Source organism: Cryptomeria japonica, chromosome 3 (genome assembly GCF_030272615.1).
Source record: "Cryptomeria japonica chromosome 3, Sugi_1.0, whole genome shotgun sequence".
Classification (NCBI taxonomy): Eukaryota; Viridiplantae; Streptophyta; class Pinopsida; order Cupressales; family Cupressaceae; genus Cryptomeria; species Cryptomeria japonica.
In genome coordinates, this window is record NC_081407.1 from 584,997,120 (window position 1) to 585,020,681 (window position 23,562).

A 23,562-nucleotide genomic window follows, 5' to 3' on the forward strand; every position below is an offset into this window, starting at 1 on the left:
TTCTTCCAATAGTCTTCACCTGATTCCTTTTCTCTGTACCGCCTGCCATGGGCTCTTTTTGCGAGATTATCATGATCGAAATATTTTCTTGGAAAATGGTCCTGTAGGCCATAAGAGGCCAGCTCTGCAAGGGATTCCTCTGCTAGGGTAGGGGTCTTCAGGTGGACATCACGGTTGCCTATGATCATGGGGAATGTGAATCCAGCCTGCTTGCTTTCTCTGAGTAAGATGTCGGCCGGACGTGACTGCCTTGCGACCTCCATAAGAATTATTTTGTCAGTTGGGTACCGTGGAAGTCGGAGAGGGGCGCCATCAAAGCCCGCTATTCGGATATAGGAGAACCTTGGGAACTGAATGAACCAGGCTCCATACCTCTGTACTAGGATAGTAGCTTGCTCTGAGAGCCTTATGTGTAATCCTCCCTGCATCAGCCTGACCAAGCGCATTGTGAAGGCGTCATTGACGCGCTCATATTGGCCAACTGCATAAGCTGGGTTGTTCTTTTCCCTCTGAGCTATATCTTGGTAATGCAGCTGCAGGTAACAATCATAGACCTTTACCTGACCAGGCCCATTCCCGATTTCACCTTTCATTATCAAACCTGGCAGCGGCTGGTTCTTGGCGAACATATAGACCAAATAAGAGGTCATGGTGAAGTATTTCTTCGTTTCAAGCTCTATCAGCTGGGTGTGGATGTTGTCGCTTATGATCTGGGCCCAGTCGAATTTAGACTTCCCAACGAAGACTTGCTCTGTGAAATAGAACATCCACTCTTTAAAGTAGTTGGATTTAGGGAGTCCCATAACTCAGCTGAGTAATGTGACCATATCCCCATGTTCATTATGAAAATCACTTCTTGGGGTCTTTTTCACAATTATGGCGCTTGGAAGCCTTTTCTCCTTGTACCATTCTTCGTTGATCAGTGCTTTGCATCGGGCCGGATTCATATCATATGCCCCTTGTGCTTCATCTATAGTTGTGGCTATGGGATTGTTTGGGAAAGGAATGTCGAATGCGTCGCCCATGGCCTCAGGAGTGAAGTTGGCGATGGTCATGTTCTCAAGGAGCACCGATCTGGAATTTGGCTGATAGTGTCGGGCGGCCTCTACCACTAACTCATAGTTCTGTACTGCTGGAGGAAATCCTACCGCTTGGGCGATGCCACTTTCCACCATCTGTCTAGGCTTGCCATATGCATTAGGTGAGAAAACCCGATTCCTGAAGTCTTGAATGTCAATATGGCCAAGGTCGGTATCACCGACATTGTCCCAAACGCTCTGCACTTTTGACTCCCTCAATCTTCCTCTCTGATACTAATACTTCATCCTTTCAACCTTGCGCGGGATATCTGATTTGGATGCTCGTGATGTCTTGGCTGCAACGGGCGTCTTTGATGATTCTACCGCCGATTTAGGCATTTATCCTGCACAACCGAATGCAGATTACGAGGTGATACAAAAGAAGTAAGGCGGGTTAGATAGAGAATACTCCAGTATGCAACATTTCACATTTTCCAATTTTTGCCCCAAGGTCTGAATTTGGGCATTTTAAGTGATTTTCGGACCTAAAGGGTCTTTTTGCAACATTTCGCATTTTCCAGTTTTTGCCCCAGGATCCGAATTTGGGCATTTTAAGTGATTTTCGGACCTAAAGGGTCTTTTTGCAACATTTCGCATTTTCCAGTTTTTGCCCCAGGGTCTGAATTTGGGCATTTTAAGTGATTTTCGGACCTAAAGGGTCTTTTTGCAACATTTCGCATTTTTTCGAACCATTTGGGAAACATTGAATTTTGAAATTTTCGCACCAGGGTCTGAAATTCGGCTCCTTGGGTGATTTTAGCAAATTTTAAATCTTGTGAAATTTTAACATTTTGGCCTCTGGGTCCGAAATTGGGCCCATAAGGCAATTTTGGGAACTTAAGCAAAATTTCGGACTTTAGACCAGTTTTCGCCAGATTCTACAAATTTTGGATTTTGGAGGTTACGGAACTCTAAGGCATTGGGCAAGTTTCGCAACTTTAAAAACTTCGGCATTTTGGCCAGGAAATTCGCTCCTTCACCAGCAGGCGAAAATCATCCTTTATTCAAATTTTACAAACATCGTGGAGACAAACCTTATGCAATCTACTTCGTAGCTCTTGTGCAAAAAACGACGACTTTGGTCCTCGTGCGACCTTTAGACGCACTGCTCTTGCTTGACGGGCTTGCCAATTTCTATCACCTTACACCTATCCAAGGCGATTTTCAAAATTTCGAACAAACTCTTGGCATCGTGCCCGAGGGCTGGATTAGCCTGATGGGTTCATCGGCTCATCACTTTTGACATCCTCACTTAACGGACCAGTCGCGGACTCGCTCGAAAGGACACGAGATACTCTGCGCGAAACTCAACAGGGCGAGGACGAAAGGCTCAAAAAAAATGAGAAGGGGGACCCTGTCAGCGACAGGGAGCGTGTGCAACGCATGACAGTATCCCATAACTAGAAATTGTCAACTCATGTATTCATTCACCATTGACATTCTACATGTGTAAAGCTCAAGTGACAAATAAACTAACTCCTATACTTAAACTTAGTACCAGAAAGTTACATATTGTAATGACAACATTCCTAGTGCTCTACTCCTGCAATAGAGAGCATAAAACTATGATCAAGAAGGACCACAAAAGCCCCCACAACTGGAAACAGAGGGTGCAGAGAAAAACAAAGCATGCGGGATACCTATAATATATCAGGGCATGAAACCATTTCAATAATTACATATCTCTGGACTCAAACCACTGTATGTTACTTAAAAAATTACCCATTAAATGCAGAAATAATTATGTAAAATATCATAAGGCAGAATTTTTTTGTCAAGCCCTCATCCAATTGCTTCAGAATCAGTTATAAATCATCAGCATTTAACAGATGGTAAAGGAGTAATCTATTATTTACTATTCTCTTATACTAGTCAGACCCCATAGAGCATGATAAAATTGGCATAAACCCCGAATTTTCAGGCACACTGGATTTACGAGCATGAAAGTAATGGGAAATTGCACTACATGTGTGCTAGAGTACATTGATTATAAGATCCAATAACTTGGTATCCATGATGGATAATTTTGGTGGCTAACATCTACCAACGGTCTATTAATCCCATCATTCTTTGCAAAATAAATTTTTTTAAGATAAAGGCTAGCAGCCATGTCTGTAAAATGTTTGATTTTGTTTAATGATTGGCCAACTTTTACATGAAGAATTATCTATGTTCGATGGAGTTTCAGAACAGGGGAATGATATGTTCGATGGAGTTTCAGAACAGGGGGATGGGAGGACACAGATGGTTTTCAAGGATGGGGAAACTGTGGGCCAACAATGGCAGGGAGAGGGCAGCTGGTGGATATATATATATATATATAACTAATTAATAATAATACATTACTTCTGACCAAATATATGCTTTCCCCATGATTCCCAAGTATTCTCAAACACAATATCCTCATTATTTCTGACCAAACATTCATTCTTCAGAGTACTTAGGTGAAGCTGGGGAATCTAACTGGTCTAAGCAGTGAGGGCTGTGCCATTAAAGACAGGAATATCAACATTATTGAATCTTTTATTTATTTATTTCTCTGTTTTCAGAAACTCCTCCTTACAGCAGTCAGCAGAAACTTGCAAACATTTTTGGAAACTGGATAACATCCACTACCACCCCACCCTCGCCTATTCCTCCACTCACCACTAAGCTCAGGGTGTCTATGATGTACAAATTAAAAAATATTTGATCAATAACTTCCTAAAGTTAAGAGAGCATGCATCCAAGTAAACAAAAACAATAACAGCTATTTTATAATCTATTGTGCCTCCAATACCAAGTAAAGGTTCCTTCTTCCCAGGTTAAACATTTCTGCATGCTATCATATTATCTGTTTGTTCAAAGCTTTGACACAGATCAAACTCGTTAGATGACATAGAGCAAGGGGACTCCCTAATCTCCCCGGGACAGTCAAGGGACCTCCAAGGGTCTGGCTGTCTTGAGGATTTTGAGGAGTTTCCTCAACATCCCCAATGGAGCAGGAGGCACCCAGGATGTCCCCAACTGAAGGTGGTGATTGGGTGACAAGGGGCCATTTTGTCCCTATCCTCAACCTTGAAATGCTCCTTTTTTGAGGGTATAGCAGTGGTGGGGAAGTCCCCATTGAGAAATGTAAAAGAATTCAATATTAAAAAAGACTTGCCAAGATTTCTAACCTTACCTCCTGTAAGTATCTGAATGCTCTTTTGCTTCAAAAGGAGGAGTACCATACAGAAATTCATACAGCAACACTCCCAAGCTCCAAATGTCCACTGCAGTATCGTGCTCCTTGTTCTCCACTGTAATATTTTTAATTTATTACATTAAATGTTTCAGTTTTATAATTTAGTGACTGAAGAACTAAAGCAGGACTAGAAAAGTCTATAAGCAGAGTAATAAAGGCATTTGACTCACCCATTTCAGGAGGCAAGTAATCTAAGGTTCCACACATTGTTTTCCTTTTATCAAGCGTGTGAACAGACCATCCAAAATCTGCTATTTTGAGCTCACCCTGCAAATTTTTTCCACAAAGATAAGTAAAAAATGTTTGGGAATTGGAATGCAGTCGTTAACAACAAACCTGAAATTATGTTAAGTACCTTGATGTCTACCAACAAATTCTCTGGCTTTATGTCCCGATGTATAATATGCTTATCATGCAAGTATATCAAAGCTCTTGCTAGTGATGCAATGTACTATAAGAATAGAGGAAAAAGTAAGAAGGCTTTACAAATAATTCACTGTAAGAATAGAGGAAAAAGTAAGAAGGCTTTACAAATAATTCACTGCACCTTAAATTTATGTGTATAAAAAATCACTTACAGTAGCTGAACGCTTCTCACTGAAGTATTTACAGCGTCGAAGCTCTTTATATAGCTCACCCTTTGCAGCATATTCAAGAACCAGATATACACGACTCTGTAAAAAAGTAAGAAAACAATCAATAGACGTATAATAAACAAAGAAATTCAAGATTAGGCCATGTTTTCTAATTTTTAAGTACATAAAATTGGATGTATCCTTTACCTTATCATAAAAATAACCATATAGGCGAAGTATATTGGGATGCCGAAGGTGACTTTGTATTTCAACCTCCCTTTGTAGTTGGTGTTCTACTTGAGATGCTTCAAGTTGGCTTTTGAATAGAACTTTCATGGCAATAACATACATACTCTGCACAAACAAGGAACCTATATCAATTCAATCATTTCCATCTGGTGAATCATTAACTAACTTTTTCTTTTTTCATCTCCTATTGGCCAAATTCATTGAATAGCTATAGGAAAATACTAAATAATTTGTTTTTACTAGAGCGTTTTTTCACTTGAAATATAAGATTGCAAAAGATATTAAGAAGATCATGCTAACCTTCATATTTTGAGAAAAGTAATCATATAATTGCTCTTAGCTTGAAAGATCGTGCTAACTATCTTTAATATAATTTCCCTCAAAATATCGCCTATGTAAAAGTTCTTGAATTCTAATGTTTCTAGTATCCTAGAAGAAATGTAGTAATAAAATGTGAATGGCCCACTGATTCTTGCATTCAGTAAGGGCATTCCCCAATGGAATTGCTTAGACTTTGATTTAGGTTGATTGAAAATGGCCTATATGGATGTTCAATGAGTTTTGTTTTAGGCATAAAATGATTCTAACTAAAATGGTCAGTTCAGGCAAAATTTCATATGCATGGAAAAGACATGTGGTGGAAGATACTATTTATTATTTGCATCCTCTGAGGATTTCAGTCTGTTAAAAATACTTACACTATAAAGACTAGTGAGAAAAGCTTTAGGAAAAAACTGTGTATTTTGCTTGCATAAACATTTTGAATCACACTGCGATCCATCACCAGAATGAGGAAGGAAAGATAATAGGATTGCAGAATTAGCACATCATAAAGGCATGGGATGCCTAGGGAGACTTGGGAAGTGTGGAAATCAATAAAACTAATTAAAAATATTCAATCAAATGACCAAATAAAATAATGAAATGGGACAAAACTATTATTAATAAAATCAAGCAAGTCATTTTTCAATGCAAATGGAGACAAGAAGGGAATAATTAGATAGAGATGAAAAACAAGCATTATAATATAATCCCTGTTTGAAAGATATGTGGGATTGGATAAAGGGTAAAATAGATAAAAAACTGAGTCAGTGGAATAAACAATACCTATCTTTGGCTGGCAGAATTCAGGTGTGTCAAAAAATACTCTCAAAAAGCAAAAAAATGTGGTTTAGTAAATATGATTTATTAATAAAAGGAGTGGACTGGGGAGGATCGCTTGCTAGAAAATTCAGAGTTGAAACACTAATTTATTGATGAGATTTAAAGTGCCAAAAATTATAAACTTCCTTTAATTTGTCTCTTGCAAGACAACACAAATGCAACAACACATATGGTAGAATTATTCTTCGACTTGGGAGAAGCTGTTTGAGTCCTAAGTCCTAACTAAACTTAAACCAACCCTAGACTAAAACTATAGACAAAATTTACATATATGCACATTATATATATGATTTCATGGGAGTTTGGATAAAAGAAATAATAAATTGCCCATGTTTTCACCCCAAATGCATGCATTCTATTGTCAATATTCAAGTCCTATAGATGAGATTTTTAGATACTAAGGAGAGTAAACAATTTGAGCACAAATAACAAACACAACTTCCTACAAGCTAAAGCTAAGACAAGTATTTCGTTGCAACAAGATATTTGAATGGAAAATAAATTGAACGATACATGAATTCGAGAAGTAAATAAATAAACCCAATACAGAACTACAATTTAGACAAACAAATTTTGATAATGCAATGCAATCTTGTTTTGATTTACTTAATGAAATTACACAGTCACTTTAGTTGAACAATAGTTTATATAGCATAAGCCCAACTTTGACTATCATATAAAGTTTATGTGCTCTATGCACTTATTTATAAGTTACAATAGACAATTTTTAGGGTTTTAAGAAAGAATAATAAAATATCCCCATAAAAACAGAAAGAAGATTTCTTTGAAGTGAATGTTGTTGATACATGATAGCTTCGGTAAGATAAATGATTGAATGAGAGATAAATGAAGTCTCTCATTCAATCATCTATCTCATCGATAGACTATGATAAGACTTCATTTATCATTCCTTTGTCTGATGATTATTATAATTGCTCTTCTATATGTTATTGCATTATCAGTTTTTCTTATACCAATAATGATGATCGTATGCATGATCATTCAAACTTATGTTGATATTTAAATATACGATCTTGTTGTGATCGTATTCCTTGATTTGTATATATATAACCTTGCAAACAAATCTTGATTAATTTCGGGTTCTTAACCAATGCATAAATACTGATTAGCATCGGTCATAATTCGTAATGCACAAACACCGATTAGTATCGGTTGTATTTGTTAAATACATTCACACCGATTGGTATCGGTAAAGTACAATTATGGTTTTGAAAAGGCACGATCAAGTAATATCTTGATCGGCCATGTCTAATAGACATGACCGGTCAAGGTATTACTTGATCCCCTTGCTTGCATATATATATATACCGATTGATGGATGCTTGAGAATCATTGAAATTATTAATGCTCTCTCTCCATCTGCAACATAGAATATAATAATCAGATTTATTAGATAGTGAATTGACAATTACATGAAAAATACAATAGCATTATATATCTTACTCATTGAATAGAAAATTGAAAACATTTACATGGTATCAGAGCTATAGTAAAATCGAACCTGCGGCTTTTCAATTTTGTGTAAAATTCAAGTCAAGAATATATCCAACATCACATTTCTCCAAATGGCCAGCACTATCAGATTCGAAGATAGACTTGGAGGAGGCGATGATTTCTCAGCATGGAAGTTCAGAATTAAGATGATTCTAAGAGAAAATAAAGTTGAATCATTTGTAAAAGCTGAAACTACAGAACCTGAGACTGAACCTGACAAAGCGACATGGATAGAGGGAAATGAAAAAGCCATCAAAATCATAGTTGATGGGGTGAGGAATAATATTATGCCCTTCATAAGGAAACATGAAACAGCCTACAACATGTTCAAAGCACTTGAAGATGCATTCGAGATGTCCAATGCAAGTAGACCCTTGGCTTTAAAGAGAGAAATAAATCATATACCTATGATCAAAGGGGAGTCAGTCAATGCCCACTTCATGTGGATATCAGCCCTAAGGGATGAGCTAGCAACCCTTGGATATGAGATCCAAAGCAAAGAATTAACACTCATTGCTCTAGATGGGTTGCCTAGTATATGGGAAACGTTCATCCAAGGCATCAGTGCAAGGGCTAAATATCCAAAATTTGAAAGGCTAAGGGCAGACTGTCTCCAAGAAGAATCAAGGTTAAATAACAAAATGATCAAACAAAAGAATATAGATGAAGATATCCAAGTCCTAAATACAAACTCCAATAAGAAAAGCAAGAAGAAACAATTTAGGAAGAGGAAAGGTCGTCAAGGCAAGAATACCTCCCAGAAGGATCTCTCTCATATTCAATGTTACAGATGCGACAAATTCGGGCACTATGTTGCTAAATGTCCGGAAAGAGCTAAACAACAAGCCACATTTGCCAGAACTGGAAAATCAAAGGGAGGAGATGACTCTGAGAAGTATGTACTCTACTCGGCACTTAAAAACCAAGCATCAAACAAGGCTAACTCATGGGTGATCGACAGTGGCTCATCCAGACACATTACATGGTTTAGAGAAGTGCTAGAATCCATGATAGAGAAGAATGATGAGGAAGTGACTATCGGAGATGACTCTACACATCCAGTCAGAGGAATTGGAACCTGCACCATCAAACTGAAGTCAGGCGTATCATTGCAGATTAAAGGAGTACTATATGTACCAGGCATCAAGAGAAACCTAGTCTCCATCTCAGCACTAGAGGATAATGGGTACAGAGTGGCCTTCATGGACAACAGAGTGTTGGCTTGGCCAAGGAATTCATCCATTAAGAAAGCTAAAACCATTGGTCAAAGGCAAGGCTACTCATATGAGCTGTGCACAGAGCCCAACCTAGCCTTAATCCATGAAGTTGCAGATGCTAATGAAGTTTGGCATAGAAGACTAGGTCACCTGAATTTTAGAGCTTTATCATCAATGGGAAACCTTGTCACAAGTCTACCCAAGTTAAAGCAGTATCATTCAGGGGCATGCAAGGGATGTGCCCTAGGTAAAAATACAAAGGGTTCTTTTCAAAATAGTACTAGGAAAACAAGTAATGTTTTAGAATTAGTCCACTCTGATGTATGTGGACCTATGTATGTACCCTCTTTAGGGGGATTCTTGTATTATGTAATATTTGTTGATGACTACTCTAGGAAAACTTGGATCTACTTTCTGAAATGTAAAGAATCGGAAGAGATCCTTAATAGGTTTAAAGAATTTAAATCAATAACAGAAAACTTCTCAGGAAATAAAGTTAAAACCTTAAGAATTGACAATGGGGGGGAATACACCTCAGATTTGTTTAAAGATTTTTGTAAAAATGTTGGGATTGAGAGGGAGCTTACTATACCTTATAATCCTCAACAAAATGGGGTAGCTGAGAGGAAAAATATAACAATTGTAGAAGATGCCAAAGCTATGATCCTAGATTAGAACCTCAATACCAATCTTTGGGCAGAAGCAACCAGCACTGTCATGTATATACAAAATAGATGTCCTCACTCTCATCTTGAAGATAAAACTCCTGAGGAAGCTTTTACTAAAGTAAAGCTAGATATCAGCCATCTTAGGATATTTGGGTGCCCTGTTTATTTTCATGTACCTAAGGAGAAAAGATCAAAACTAGAGCCTTCAGGAAAAAAAAAAAGGGGAATACTTGTTGGGTATAGTTAAACCTCCAAGGCTTACATATCTATATACCTGGTCAAAGGCATATTGAACTTAGTAGGGATGTAATTTTTGAGGAAGACTTAGCCTTCAAAAGAGCCCAAAGTTCCATGGAACCTGAAGTCCATGTTCCTGCCCCTAGCATAGATGAAGATCCTACCCCTGAGCTTCAGACGGAGAATCTTGAGGAAAATGAAGGTGAAATACAAAACCCACCTAGAGAAAATCTCAAGAAAAGACCACTATGGGCCACCAAAACTGTAGAAGAAGCTCAAAAGTATGCTGCCCCTTCAGGAACCTTCAGAGAAAGCAAAAGGCCTAACAAATTCACCAGCTATGTTGCCCTCATGAATGATCTTTCAAAAGTTGAACCTACCGATGTATCAGATGCACTCAAACATCAAGTATGGAATGCCATGTCTGAGGAATACCAGTCCATTAGGAAAAATGATGTTTGGGAGATTGTTCCTAGGCTAGCTGGAAAATATGTTGTCTCCTCCAAATGGCTCTTCAAGATCAAACATGTTGTAGATGGCAGCATTGAGAAACACAAGGCTAGATTTGTAGCCAGAGGGTTCTCACAAAAGGAAGGAATTGATTATGAAGAAACCTTTGCACCTGTAGCCAGATATACCTCAGTAAGAGCAGTCTTAGCCATTGCAACAGCAAAAGGATGGAAAGTACATCAGATGGATGTAAAGACAACATTTCTTAATGGAAAGATTGCACAAGAAGTATACCTAGAACAACCTGAAGGGTTTGAGATTCATGATGTAGAGTCTCATGTGTGTAAACTCAAGAAAGCTCTTTATGGGCTTAAACAGGCTCCCAGGGCCTGGTATGAAAGAATTGACACTTATCTCCCAGGGCTAGGCTACTCAAAGAATGATGCAGATCCAAATCTCTACTATAAGCAAGACAAAGGTGATATGCTGATATTGATTTAATATGTTGATGATTTGTTACTCGCAGGAAAAGATGACCTCATAGATCAGTGTAAGAAAGACCTTGCTAAAGAATTTGACATGAAGGACTTGGGACTCCTTCATTACTTCCTAGGTTTGGAAGTATGGCAAAATTCTGATGGCATTATACTAAACCAAGGTAAGTATACCTTGGACATTTTGAAGAGATTTGGAATGCTAAACTGCAGACCCATAGCCTCTCCAATGGAAACAAACCTTCATAAACTTAAGGAAGCAGCAGCAGAATCACAACCCTCAGATCCTACTCTATACAAGCAAATGATTGGGTCCCTAATGTATCTGGTAAATACGAGACCAGATATCTGTTATGCAGTTAATGCCTTGAGTCAGTTTATGTGTGAACCAAAGGAGATACACCTGGTAGTAGTAAAACGTATCATCAGATATCTACAAGGTACCCTAAACCTTGGTCTCAAATATGAGAGAGTTGAACTAGTTTTACACGGATTCACAGATTCAGATTGGGCTGGAAGTGTAACTGACAGGAAAAGCACCTCAAGATGTTGTTTCAGTTTAGGTTCAGCCATGATATCCTGGATCAGCAGAAAACAGTCATCGGTAGCACAGAGTTCCACCGAGGCTGAATACATTGCAGCTTCCATGGCTGCTCGAGAGGCAGTATGGCTTAGGAAGTTGCTTGTGGAGTTATTCGGTGAACCAATGAAACCTACAGTTATTCATTGCGACAACCAGAGTTGTATAAAACTTTTAGTGAATCCGGTGTTTCATGACAAATCCAAACATATTGAGATTCCATATCATTATGTGCGAGACATGGTAGACAGGAATGTGATCCAGTTGAAATACATTTGTACAGGAGATCAAACAGCAGATATTCTTACCAAACCACTTTCCAGGGTGAAAGTTGAGCACTTCAGAAAAGGTCTTGGTATGATTGAAATTTAATTTGCTTTGTATTCCTGTACGTATATTATTAAGATGTTTAATGTGTAAACTTCTTTGTCGTGATATGACTTTTATGGGCTCCACCCCCTCTGTACATTTCTAAGAGGTGACGATCTCTCAGATAATGAACACTTGTATGTAGACATTATAAGGTGACGATATTATAATGATCAAACCAGATATCATGTGTGATTCCTGGTATATCATGGATGTGTCATGATTATGTTGTGGTAAAGACATTTGGAAATGTCAGTGCACATACCACAATTTGGATAAAATGAGAATTTAATTACTCTTATGTATTTATCCTTAGTATTGCTTACTTTGCAATACTGATATCACGTGCTTAGGTGATATCTTGTCATCACAAGTTGATGTGATGAACTTTTGTATCACGTGTTTAGGTGGTACTTCATATCACATGCTTAGGTGATATGACTTCTTGTATCACATATTTAGGTGATACTTCATGTCACGTGCTTAGGTGATGTGATTTCTTGTATCATATGATTGATGATACTTCATGTCACATGTCTAGGTGATATGATCCTCTGAAGAGTGAGATTATAAGACTACATAAGGAATACTGACCATCATGAGAAATGTGATGCTAGATATGCTGTCTTTCATTAATCTTCCCTAGCTAAGAGGGAGTGTTGATACATGATAGCTTCGGTAAGATAAATGATTGAATGAGAGATAAATGAAGTCTCTCATTCAATCATATATCTCATCGATAGACTATGATAAGACTTCATTTATCATTCCTTTGTCTGGTGATTATTATAATTGCTCTTCTATATGTTATTGCATTATCGGTTTTTCTTATACCAATAATGATGATCGTATGCATGATCATTCAAACTTATGTTGATATTTACATATATGATCTTGTTGTGATCGTATTCCTTGATTTGTATATATATAACCTTGCAAACAAATCCCGATTATTATCAGGTTCTTAACCAATGCATAAATACCGATTAGCATCGGTCATAATTCGTAATACACAAACACCGATTAGTATCGGTTGTATTTGTTAAATACATTCACACCGATTGGTATCGGTAAAGTACGATTATGGTTTTGAAAAGGCACGATCAAGTAATATCTTGATCGGCCATGTCTAATAGAGATAACCGGTCAAGGTATTACTTGATCCCCTTGCTTGCATATATATATATCGATCAGTGGATGTTTGAGAATCATCGAAATTATTAATGCTCTCTCTCCACCTACAACATAGAATATAATAATCAGATTTATTATATAGTGAATTGACAATTACATGAAAAATACAATAACATTATATATCTTGCTCATTGAATAGAAAATTGAAAACATTTACAAATGTATCCTTATTGTTGATGATTTATAGCTTCAGTCGGAGTAATCTCATCAAATCATATGTATAAGTAATGCTGATTATACCATCAGCATGATTAATGATTTGTTAATATGTATATATACACATTAATATATGTAATAATAATAAGTGTTCTTATTATTATTATATATATGAATATTTATATATACATAATAGGAATATTAAATCATTAATCATGCTGTTGATAAATCAATGAGATTAAATTCATGTTGAATTGATAAGTGATATCGATCATATTAATCTAGTGATTAAATTGAATATGAGCACCGAATTATTTATCATTTGCTAAATGATCATAAGTATCGATTATATTGATCAAATGGAATGATCAATATAAATCGATCATCCACATTAAACAGTTCGATATTATTAATCGCTGTTTGAATCGACTATGGTCGATCTTCATATCAAAACGATTATGTAAATCGTTACCTTCTGTTAATAATAACCAACGATTATGTGAATCGTTACCTGTTGTTAATAATAACAAACGATTATGTGAATCGTTATCTTGCTAACAAACGGTTATATGAATCAGTATTTAGAGAGGCATCTCGATGAAGAGACATGTCTCCACGTACGTGGAGGCATGTCTATTCATCGACATGTCTCCACGTCCATAGAGGCATGTCTATTCATCGACATGCCCAAACCGTGTTATATATATCATGATAGATTTCGATTCTAAAGGCAAGTACATAAAATCGAAAGTGCAAGCCAATAAGACATCGATCTCCTTCATTTGCAGTCCAGCAAATACTTTGTGAATTAAGTTGTGTTCTCCTCATATATGCAGCAACCTGCACATAGAGTTCATTGTCGTACGTGGAGGCATGTCTATTCATTGACATGTCTCCACGTCCGTAGAGGCATGTCTATTCATCGACATGCCCAAACCGTGTTATATATATCATGATAGATTTCGATTCTAAAGGCAAGTACATAAAATCGAAAGTGCAAGCCAATAAGACATCGATCTCCTTCATTTGCAGTCCAGCAAATACTTTGTGAATTAAGTTGTGTTCTCCTCATATATGCAGCAACCTGCACATAGAGTTCATTGTCATATAGCTTAGTTGTGAACTAGGTAATTAAAATAAAATTAAAACTACTCACATATCAAATCTGATCCAAACTTAACACTTATTTGTATTAAAAAAAGGAATGAAAATTCCTTTAAAACAAACTAATCCTAAAATAATTAATAAAATACAAATAGCCTAAAATAGGCTTTTATCAACTACTTCAAAATAGAATGTTGAAAATAATGACCACCTAATATAGGCACTAATAAAATAGTCATCTGCACATAAGTGATTTTATGATAAATCCAAGAACAACTAATCTTCTACATTGAAACTGGTGAATCTTTTGAAGAACAATAGAATTTCATTCCTCTAATCCAATGACACTTTGATTGAATTTTCTTTGTGACAATTCATTTTCAACACATAAGACAACCTCATCTTTTGCTGTGTGAATCAGTCCCAGGGTTTTGGTACGCAGATTTGGATCAATTCAGTGTACTGAAAATAAAGACTGCTGTTTGGAAACAAGGAACACTCAGTTTAGGACTATATTGTACTAAAGAAAAGACAATGAGGGAGATTATGAAGGATGCTGCTGAAAACCCTTGACACACCATTGCTACTTATTGAATTTTTTTGTAAATGATGATAAAATTCCTAAATAATGTCTTCACCTAACCATCTATTTCATCCACTCACCACATAATCCATCACCTTATCACCTAGGAGTCCTTACGCCTAATAATTTATTAAATAATTCCTAAGTTATTTAACTGTGTTTGGTTAATATTATTCATTTACTTAATTAATTCTTTATCCATATATTATCCATTAATAAATTATTTTAATATTAATTTCCACCTCATGTGCACCAATAATTCAATTAGATTAAATTAATTAATTCTACTTCACCTAGTTGACTATTTAATCTAATCAGTTCACTCAGACTTACTCCCAGTCACACTCTGCACCTCTCAATTTTATGCTCTCAAAAGCTATAGGATGCTTATCTTGCATTAAAACTGCACCTATCCCTTCTCCTAAAGCATCACATCAAGCTCAAAAGGCCTGGAAAAATCAGGAATTGCCAAAACGGGATATGTACTCATGATTTGTTTGAACTGATCAAAACATTGCTGCGCTAAGTGGGGCAGCCTTCTGTGAGAATCCCTTTACAAACCTCCTATACAACCCACATAGACTGAAAAACCCCTTAAGTTGTGATAGGTTTGTAGGAGGAGGCCAATCAACTATTGCTCTATTTTTTCTAGATCCACACACACACCCCTAGAGCTGATTATGTGACCAAGGTAAAGTAACTCTGTCGATCCAAACTCACACTTTGACTCCTTTGCAAATGGGGACTCTCTCTCAAGAATGCTTAGCACTTCTTCCAAGTGCCTCATGTGCTCTTCCCATGTCTTACTAAATATCAATATATCATCAAAAAATATGAGAACAAACTTACGGAGCTGTTTATTGAACACCTTGTTCATGCAAGACTAGAAAGTAGCTGGTGCATTGTTTAAGCCAAAAGGCATAACCAAGAACTCATAATACCCAAAGTGACAACGAAAAGCTGTTTTCTCCACATCCTCCTCTCTAACTCTAATCTGATGATAACACGATCTCAAATCAATCTTGGATTAGTAGCATGCACCCTACAACTCATCTATCAACTCATTGGTGTGTGGGATTGGATGTAGTTGTGACCTTTTCACACATCACCCCATTGCAAATGAGGACCCCTTTGTTTTCGCTTTCCTTAGTTGTTTTGTCGTAGGTGTTGCTTGATTTTGCTTAGGTTCAGCAGTGGTGTCAATCTCTCTTGCTTTAGAATGAGAAGGGTTTTATTTTGTCAAGTTCAGGAGTGTCTTGAAGGATAAAATTATGAAATCAAGACTTGTGTAAAATTGAATTTTAAGGGTGAGCATTGTGACATTTTGATGTGGAGAAGCGATAATGAAAGGGTTGAAGTTTGAAAGAGTAGAATGAAAGAATAAGAGTATGAAAGTGATATGAAGAGAAATTGTTTAGAACTTGCAATAAATTCCTAAATTCGTGAGGTATAGTGTGTAAAACTGCAAGTCAAGGGTAGAGTTCTAATATATATTGCAAGATCATTTTTGAGTTTCATCAAGGGTTGATGCATATTTCAGCCATACACTGTAATTCTAACACATGCATAATCCATATCTCTACTTTGCATTATTGAAATTTTATTCATGCAATGATGTTAATCTCACCAGGGAATGCATGCACAAGTGAAAAAACCGATCAAAATGCATAGACAAGGTTAACTTTCACAAATAATTGCAAGGATAAGGTTGAGTTTTGTGCGAAAAAATCAATACATGAACATCAAAAATCCCCCCAAAAAATCAATACCTGAACATCAAAAATCCCTGAAAAAAATTGTGCATGCACACTCAAAATCTCCGATTTCAACAATGCATGTATTCCTTAAAAACCCAATCTCTACAATACAAGAATGCCACTAGATCCTCACCAAAGATAGAGATGAACAGTTTCATGACAAGGACAACTTGGATTAAAAGCATAAGATCCCTCCCCAAACGTGTGAAACAAGATGCAATTTAAATACAATGTGATGTAAGGAAGGAGCTGACCTGATTTTAAATTGGAAATAACTTGAAATGTTAAAGGGAAATAAAGGAGATACCTTATTTGGCCAACCCCCTTGTGAAGGTAAGTGTTTGCTTTGAGCAAATATAAAAGAAGGATTAAAACAATCATTTTCACACCAATACAAAGCAATTCAAATCAAATTAAAAGCAGAGAAGGTGTGAACAGCAGCAGATGCATGCGAATTATAGCAGGGATAGTGAATTCAATACAAGAAAATTAGATGCCAAGCCAGGCATTGAATGAAGAAGGGAAGTGTTGATGTTAAAGGCTGAAAGGGGATAACCATTTGAAGGAAAAACCAAGTCATTTATACCTAGATCCGAGTGTTTTCTTTCACCATTTTGGAGTGTTTTCCAGGTTTGTAATATCAATTCTAGAAAATTTGCAAGTATTCCAGAATATCAAGGGAAATCAATTTTAAGACCAAGTTTTGAAGGAGAAAGAGCAGAAGTGAATCATAGTAGAAGCGTGCAAATTTGGTCAAAGAAAATCAGGTTTCAAGTCCAAGTGTTGAGTAGGAAAGGGTGAACTTTGCCAAGAATAAATCATAGGTGACTAAAGTAGGCAAATTGTGAAGGAGAAACAAGCTATTTGCACACTAATCTAAGTCGATTTCTTCCTGATTTAAGAATTTTCCAAATCTAAATTTTCAGATTTTCAGATTTAAGAGTAATATTGCAGAATTTCGAAGGAAAATCAGAAGCTATTTAGGTTCTTTTTTTTTTTTGGAAATGTTGTGTGAAAGGTAAAATAAAGGGTTTTTCAAGGATGTGAAAGATTTTATTTCTTTAAGGATTATGAATGATATTGTGAAAATCTGAATGAATTTGTTGCTTTGTTTCATGATTTTCCATTGAAGACTAATTTTTATGCAATCTCTCTAAGGATTATTCAATATGAATCTAGAATGCAAAGTTTTGAATTATCATTTTCTTATCATTAACATCCTGCACTTCACTCAAGCACTTTGAAATTAACTTAGGATCTATTCGCAATAGTAATACAAATTGTTTTTCTTTCAGGAATGGATGTCAGATGCTAGGACCGGAGGGATGTCAATGAAAACTCAAATCAAGAACGATTCCAAGGGATAACTTATGGAGTCAAAGATCATCTCATGATGGAAGAAGGTTGGGGATACCAACTCAGGGCACATAAACACGAAGAAGTTCAAGGGATGAGTGCATTGACACAATCCATCCAAAATAGCTAAGAAGATGATATGGAATGGAATTGTGCAAGCTACTGGTTTCCCTCCTACAATACAATGTAGTGAGCTGATAGTAGAATGCGCAAAACGTTACAATCCCGAAGAGAGACTTGTAGTAGCTCCTGATAGCAGAGTATTGGCTTATCTTACAAAGGAGGCTATTGCAGAAGCATTTGATATTCTAGAGTACAATTCCACCAATTACAAGACAAAAGAGGAAGCATTGAAGATGTATAATGATGGACACGATACTTGTGCAGAGATTATCAATAATACTTGGTTGTTGAAGCCAAGAACTCATCATTCTAGGATGCCCAAGAGACTTCATAAATCGGATTTCAAATAGGAATATGGAGATCTTGTCACATTATTGAACAGAGTCATGGGATGAACTCAAGCTTCTAATTTCGAGCCATGGATGTTCTATTATGTTGAAGAAATATTATTTGGAGTGAAGATGATCAATTGGGCCAAGATAATCAATGACAATCTAGATGACCAACTAAGGAGGTTGGAACGTTCCCGATGTTTTTATATGAGTTTACATATTGTCCATATGTTGGCAAGGAGCTATAGGTATAAAGAATTAAGATGCAAAGGACCAGTTGGGAATGGTGAAGGACAAGTCAAAGTGTATGAATGTTACCCTCAATTACACCTTCATGATACTACTCATTTTAGAAGGGTGAATGATGCCTTCTCAATGCATATTGTAAGAATTTTACAAGGAGGCACCCATATGAGATTGTCACAAGAAGCTAACGATTTGGTGAAAAAGTATGGTTTGTGGTTCATTCAATTTCCTAAATTCACTGCTATCTTTTACTTTAAAATTGCAATATTCAAGAAGCATCTTCATTAACTGCAACATTACTTTAAAAAAACTCCAAAAAGCAAGAGCAAGAATAAGACAACATCAAACTAGTTCTCCTCTTAAGGAGCTTATAGGGACCCATTGGCTAAAAAATTGTTTATAATTATCCATGATCTCATAATTACTCCTAGAAGCTCTGATACCAAGATCGACAGGTTGAGGCTAGAACCAGAGCTGGGCTCAGTCCGAGTCCGGCCCTGGGTTCGAACTGGATTCGACAAATTAAAAAAAAATTCATTTTATATTTCAGATTGGAAATTCATCTATCTTTCTTGCCTCCATCAGTGCCTCCCTGTCTTGCTTGCGTCTGCCATTGCCAAAGCTTTCCCTTCCAATATAATTGCCTTTGTGTCTTGTTAAACTTAGTTTATAGACATATTATATCACGACATTAATCATAATTTACAAAGCAATTTCAAAGTTTTAGGGAATTAAATCACAATTAAACTATAGACGATTATAATTTATTAAATTTATGGGATTTATAAATGTCTATAGTCTATTGTCTAACTCTATATATTAATGTTTAGTAATATTTAAATTTCAAATTAAAGTTTAAACTTATATATATGGATATAATCAGTATTAAGTGCACTTTTTATTTATTATTATATATTTATTTTATTATTCTAGCATATTAATATTATTTTATTACTCATTTTAAAATTTTAAATGTTTTACTTGTGTGTATGGACATAACCATCCCCGTACCCAAAGAAAAAAAAATTGTTTGTAATGTCCCCACTTTGAAATATAATTTAATAATAAATAATGATAATAAATTTTTTTTAAAAAGAATAAAAATAAAAATTAAATTAAAATATAAAATAATATAATTAAAATTTGATTAAAGTTAATGAATGGTCACAAGGGATGAAATGATAAGTTTTGACTTCCCCAAATATGAGGTATAAAAGGGAGAAGAAAACTCATTTGAAGTGGAGGATAATTTGGGAATCAGAAGTGCAGATCTGATTGTGAAAGGTTGTGACCTTTTCAAAGGGCAGAAATAATGAAGAGTTGCACTCTTTCAAAAGGTGCTCATAGTGAAAGGGTGTGTCTCTTGCCAAAGCACATACATGATGAAGAGGTGTGACCTCTCCCTCACATTGAGAGATATAAAGGAAAGGAATCAAAGCATCCAAGACATGACCATCGATCAGATCAGATCAAAACTGTTATTAAGTTACAGGCAGTAACATCTTTGCTCTTGGTGGTATGCATGGGAATGTGCTTAATATGTATGCTTAATATATGAAGCATGATAATGTTCTTATGCAGAATTTAGTAGTAATATTAATGTAGACTGCAATATGTATGACAGTCATACCTAATTTCATATATATTCATAGCACATGAGAAGTTAGTATACTCATAGCCTAGTCCTTGATCTTTCGCTAATGCGTTCATGAGGATAGGTTGGTTTGTGTAGGGAAAGGTGGAGTAATTCGGTCACTAGATGGGTAAGGACATATATTTCTGAAGCCTTGGGAGAGTCCCAAGATGGGCATAAACATATGTTCCTAAGAAACCTTGAGGGAGCCCACTTGTAGACTGTTTCCAAGTGCCCTAGCATAGTAATTCCACCATATTCTGTTATGGTTAGGGAAGAAGTGAAGGCAAACCCTAAATTTAATTGGTTATTTATTGCATTATATACACTTCTAATCTCAATAACCTAATTTAAGGGATAATGATGTTAAATGATGTATGTAACTATTGGGAAACAGGTAGCGTTCTAATAAGGGACATTACATTGTCGTAACCACATACCTGAATCCGTATCCATATTTGTACCCGAATTGGCAACTTAGCCTAGAAGCAATCTGTCACAAGTGATTATGCTTTTGGATGACATTGTTTTCAGTCATTATTCACATTTTTATTGGAAATTTGAATGAAAATGGCTCTGCTGTAATTTACTTCATTGTTGTGCAAATTTTAATAGCTTGACTGTTGACATGGCTTTCCAATGATGTAGCTGACCATTATAACTTTCTCTATATATATCATACTGCCAAAAAGGGGTGCCTATCAGACACTCTAAATCATATAAGTACTCTTAGCACACTTTTTGAGGGTAGGTGAGTTTATCTCTGAATTCAATGTATTTGTTAAAGTTTCAACCATGTTAAATACAATAAAAATATTCTAATTATTGTCAATTGATATATGGTCTAGTGGTAATATAGCATAATTAACCAAATAACGACACAGGCAACAATGGCCACCATTGTCCATTTTAATGGGGCTTCTTCTTGAATATGGTAAGTGAAGTTGGATTCCAATGAATCCTTGATAAAAGGACAGTCTGATGATGGATAATGAGGTGGTTGGTTTCTCAGCTAATTATATCCTATATTTCAATAAAGAGTACAATGTAATTGTTAAGGTGTCTATAAACGTAGGGTAAAGAAGCCTGATAAACTTACACAAATGAAGTAATGCATACAAAACCTCAAGTAAGAAACAAAACACTATGAAAAAAAAAATTGGATAAAAAAACCCATTTCTTCACTATTGCATAAAAACTCGACTATTCACAATACAACAGTAGCATATGTCATTATCGAAAGACACATTAAAAGCGGTTCATGAATGCTATAAAACCATAGGAAAAAATTGAAAACCCAGTGGAGCACCCAACAAAAATTAAATCTTGATTGCTAGTGGTTAGCCCTGTTTGACTATTAAACATAGAAATCATACAACACATTTCCAAAAATTTGGAGAGAATTAATGGACTGAAGCACAGTATAATGAGATGGCTGCCATCTTACAGAGAAAAGAATATTGTACTCTGACAAAGACCGTAAAGTGTTGGGGAGAAGAGCGGAACAGCAGGGTAGACTAACCAGTTTGTCATCCAGAAATGATGCATACCTTCTTTTCTCTAGCAAGGTAGACACTTCCGAACTTGCCTTTTCCGAGGGGTTTTCCAATATCAAAATCATTGAGAGTCCACCTTCTGTAAATGTTGATGTCTTTATCTTCCTCCTCCTTTATAGCCTGTCCCTTCAAATTATATATCCAATATACATTTGTTAGCAGGTAAACGTAACAGCAATCGAAATTAACACCTATGTTTACAGTCCAAAGTAAATCTCATCTAATATTTTAAGTACACAATTCTATGTGCACAAATAAAAATGGAAATTTAATGAAAGTATATAATACTGAAGTACGCTTATAAGGTTTAATCTGACATCTAGCATTTCAGCAAGGTTTGAGCATAAAAACTGGTCATCATTACAGGAGTTGCAAGTACATTAGCATAGAACTATGGTCCGCTAGACTTAAAAAGGTACCGAATTGCTATTAAGAAAAAGGAGTACTTGAAACCAGAATATAATTCGAAACCTATCGAAAGAATTATGGAAATCTAAATTGATCACTCCAATTCAAGAAAGATATCCATTTGGGCAATTCAGGTTAGTTAGGAAGAGGCCTTCATCAGAGTAGACCAATCTTTCATTTTATAATGTATTCTACGCAACATTTCTAAAGCTCCGGTTCTTAGGTTACAATTTAAAAATATTATTAGAATTAATTTAAGTTTTACCAGTTTGTCTGGCTGAGAACTCCTTTCTTGGCCTGTAACCATCATCACCATGCGTAGGAAGATGAATCAATCGAGAGAAAACGAAGATTGTATAATTGTTGAGTTTGAAAGCGGAGACGGGCTTTTGTATTTCAAATACCAAATCAATTGTACCCGTTTACCTTTTCCCGGGTTCGCTCTTGCCCATGTACCTATTCCGTTAATCTTGTTTCTATTCTATTTAATAATTCAATCAGTTGAGGACCAAAAAAAACTCAAAATTGATGAAAAATAAGACATGTTTTTGTTTCTCAATCTTCCTTGTCTTGCACTTAAGATGATGTGTTCTAATTCTTAATTGCATGCAATTAGCAAGTCTTTTTCTATCATTTTTCTATCTTTTTTACATGAAAAGCTTTTTTGTGATCGATTTGTTTGTCTATATGACAGTTTTGAATTTTTCTCACTTATTTTTTTCATTCCCTCATTGTTGTTAAGACACTAATAATTTAATGTTCATCTTTTCATCCATTTGTTGTTTTGTTTCATACATGTCTTCTTCCTATGACTTAATCCTCCTCCACAACCATTATGAGTCAAGAATGGTTATCGTTTTGAATTGTTTTAAAATAACTTACATATAAGTTATCATCGATACCTCAAGAAAGTTTTTCATAACAATTTGTTATTTTAGTACTGCTTATGTAATTGATTGTAACATGATTTGGTGTATATGCACTTCAAGCTCTATGAAATGCAATCCAAACTCTTTATATTCAATGTCCACCTTTAGCATTTCAAAAGTTGCTCAATTTCAAATGATATTAATGATATATCTTTATTTTTATTTTTAGACTATTTTTTAATTTACACCTTTTACATAGGAGTTATGTTAATATTTCATATTGTTTCAATTTATTATTTTAAAATATAAAAAATAAGTCTTCAAAATTTAAATTTGGTGATAATATGACCTTATTTAAGCTTTTTAACTCTAAAATGTCATTATTATTCTATAAATTGTATCAAGTGAATAGTGATATTTTG

At 35.6% G+C, this 23,562-nt stretch overlaps 1 protein-coding gene across 3 annotated transcripts in view; it reads right to left on the reverse strand.

Moving 5' to 3' along the window:
* Nucleotides 1-22,796, reverse strand: part of LOC131042666 (serine/threonine-protein kinase Aurora-2) — a 70,304-nt gene extending 47,508 nt beyond the window's left edge. Inside the window, exons 1-7 of one of the 3 annotated variants that reach the window (XR_009105287.2) lie at nt 22,537-22,796; nt 21,858-21,989; nt 5,088-5,234; nt 4,884-4,979; nt 4,661-4,756; nt 4,476-4,572; nt 4,238-4,360 (exon numbers count right to left, since the gene is read on the reverse strand). Coding sequence is in view for 2 of the 3 variants with exons in the window: in XM_057975987.2 (XP_057831970.1) it covers nt 4,243-4,360; nt 4,476-4,572; nt 4,661-4,756; nt 4,884-4,979; nt 5,088-5,234; nt 21,858-21,989; nt 22,537-22,587 (737 nt within the window). In the remaining variant the exon portion in view is untranslated. The remainder of the gene's footprint in view (nt 1-4,237; nt 4,361-4,475; nt 4,573-4,660; nt 4,757-4,883; nt 4,980-5,087; nt 5,235-21,857; nt 21,990-22,536) is intronic. The other 2 variants (XM_057975989.2, XM_057975987.2) reach the window with 2 other exon arrangements.
* Nucleotides 22,797-23,562: the final 766 nt, after the last annotated feature.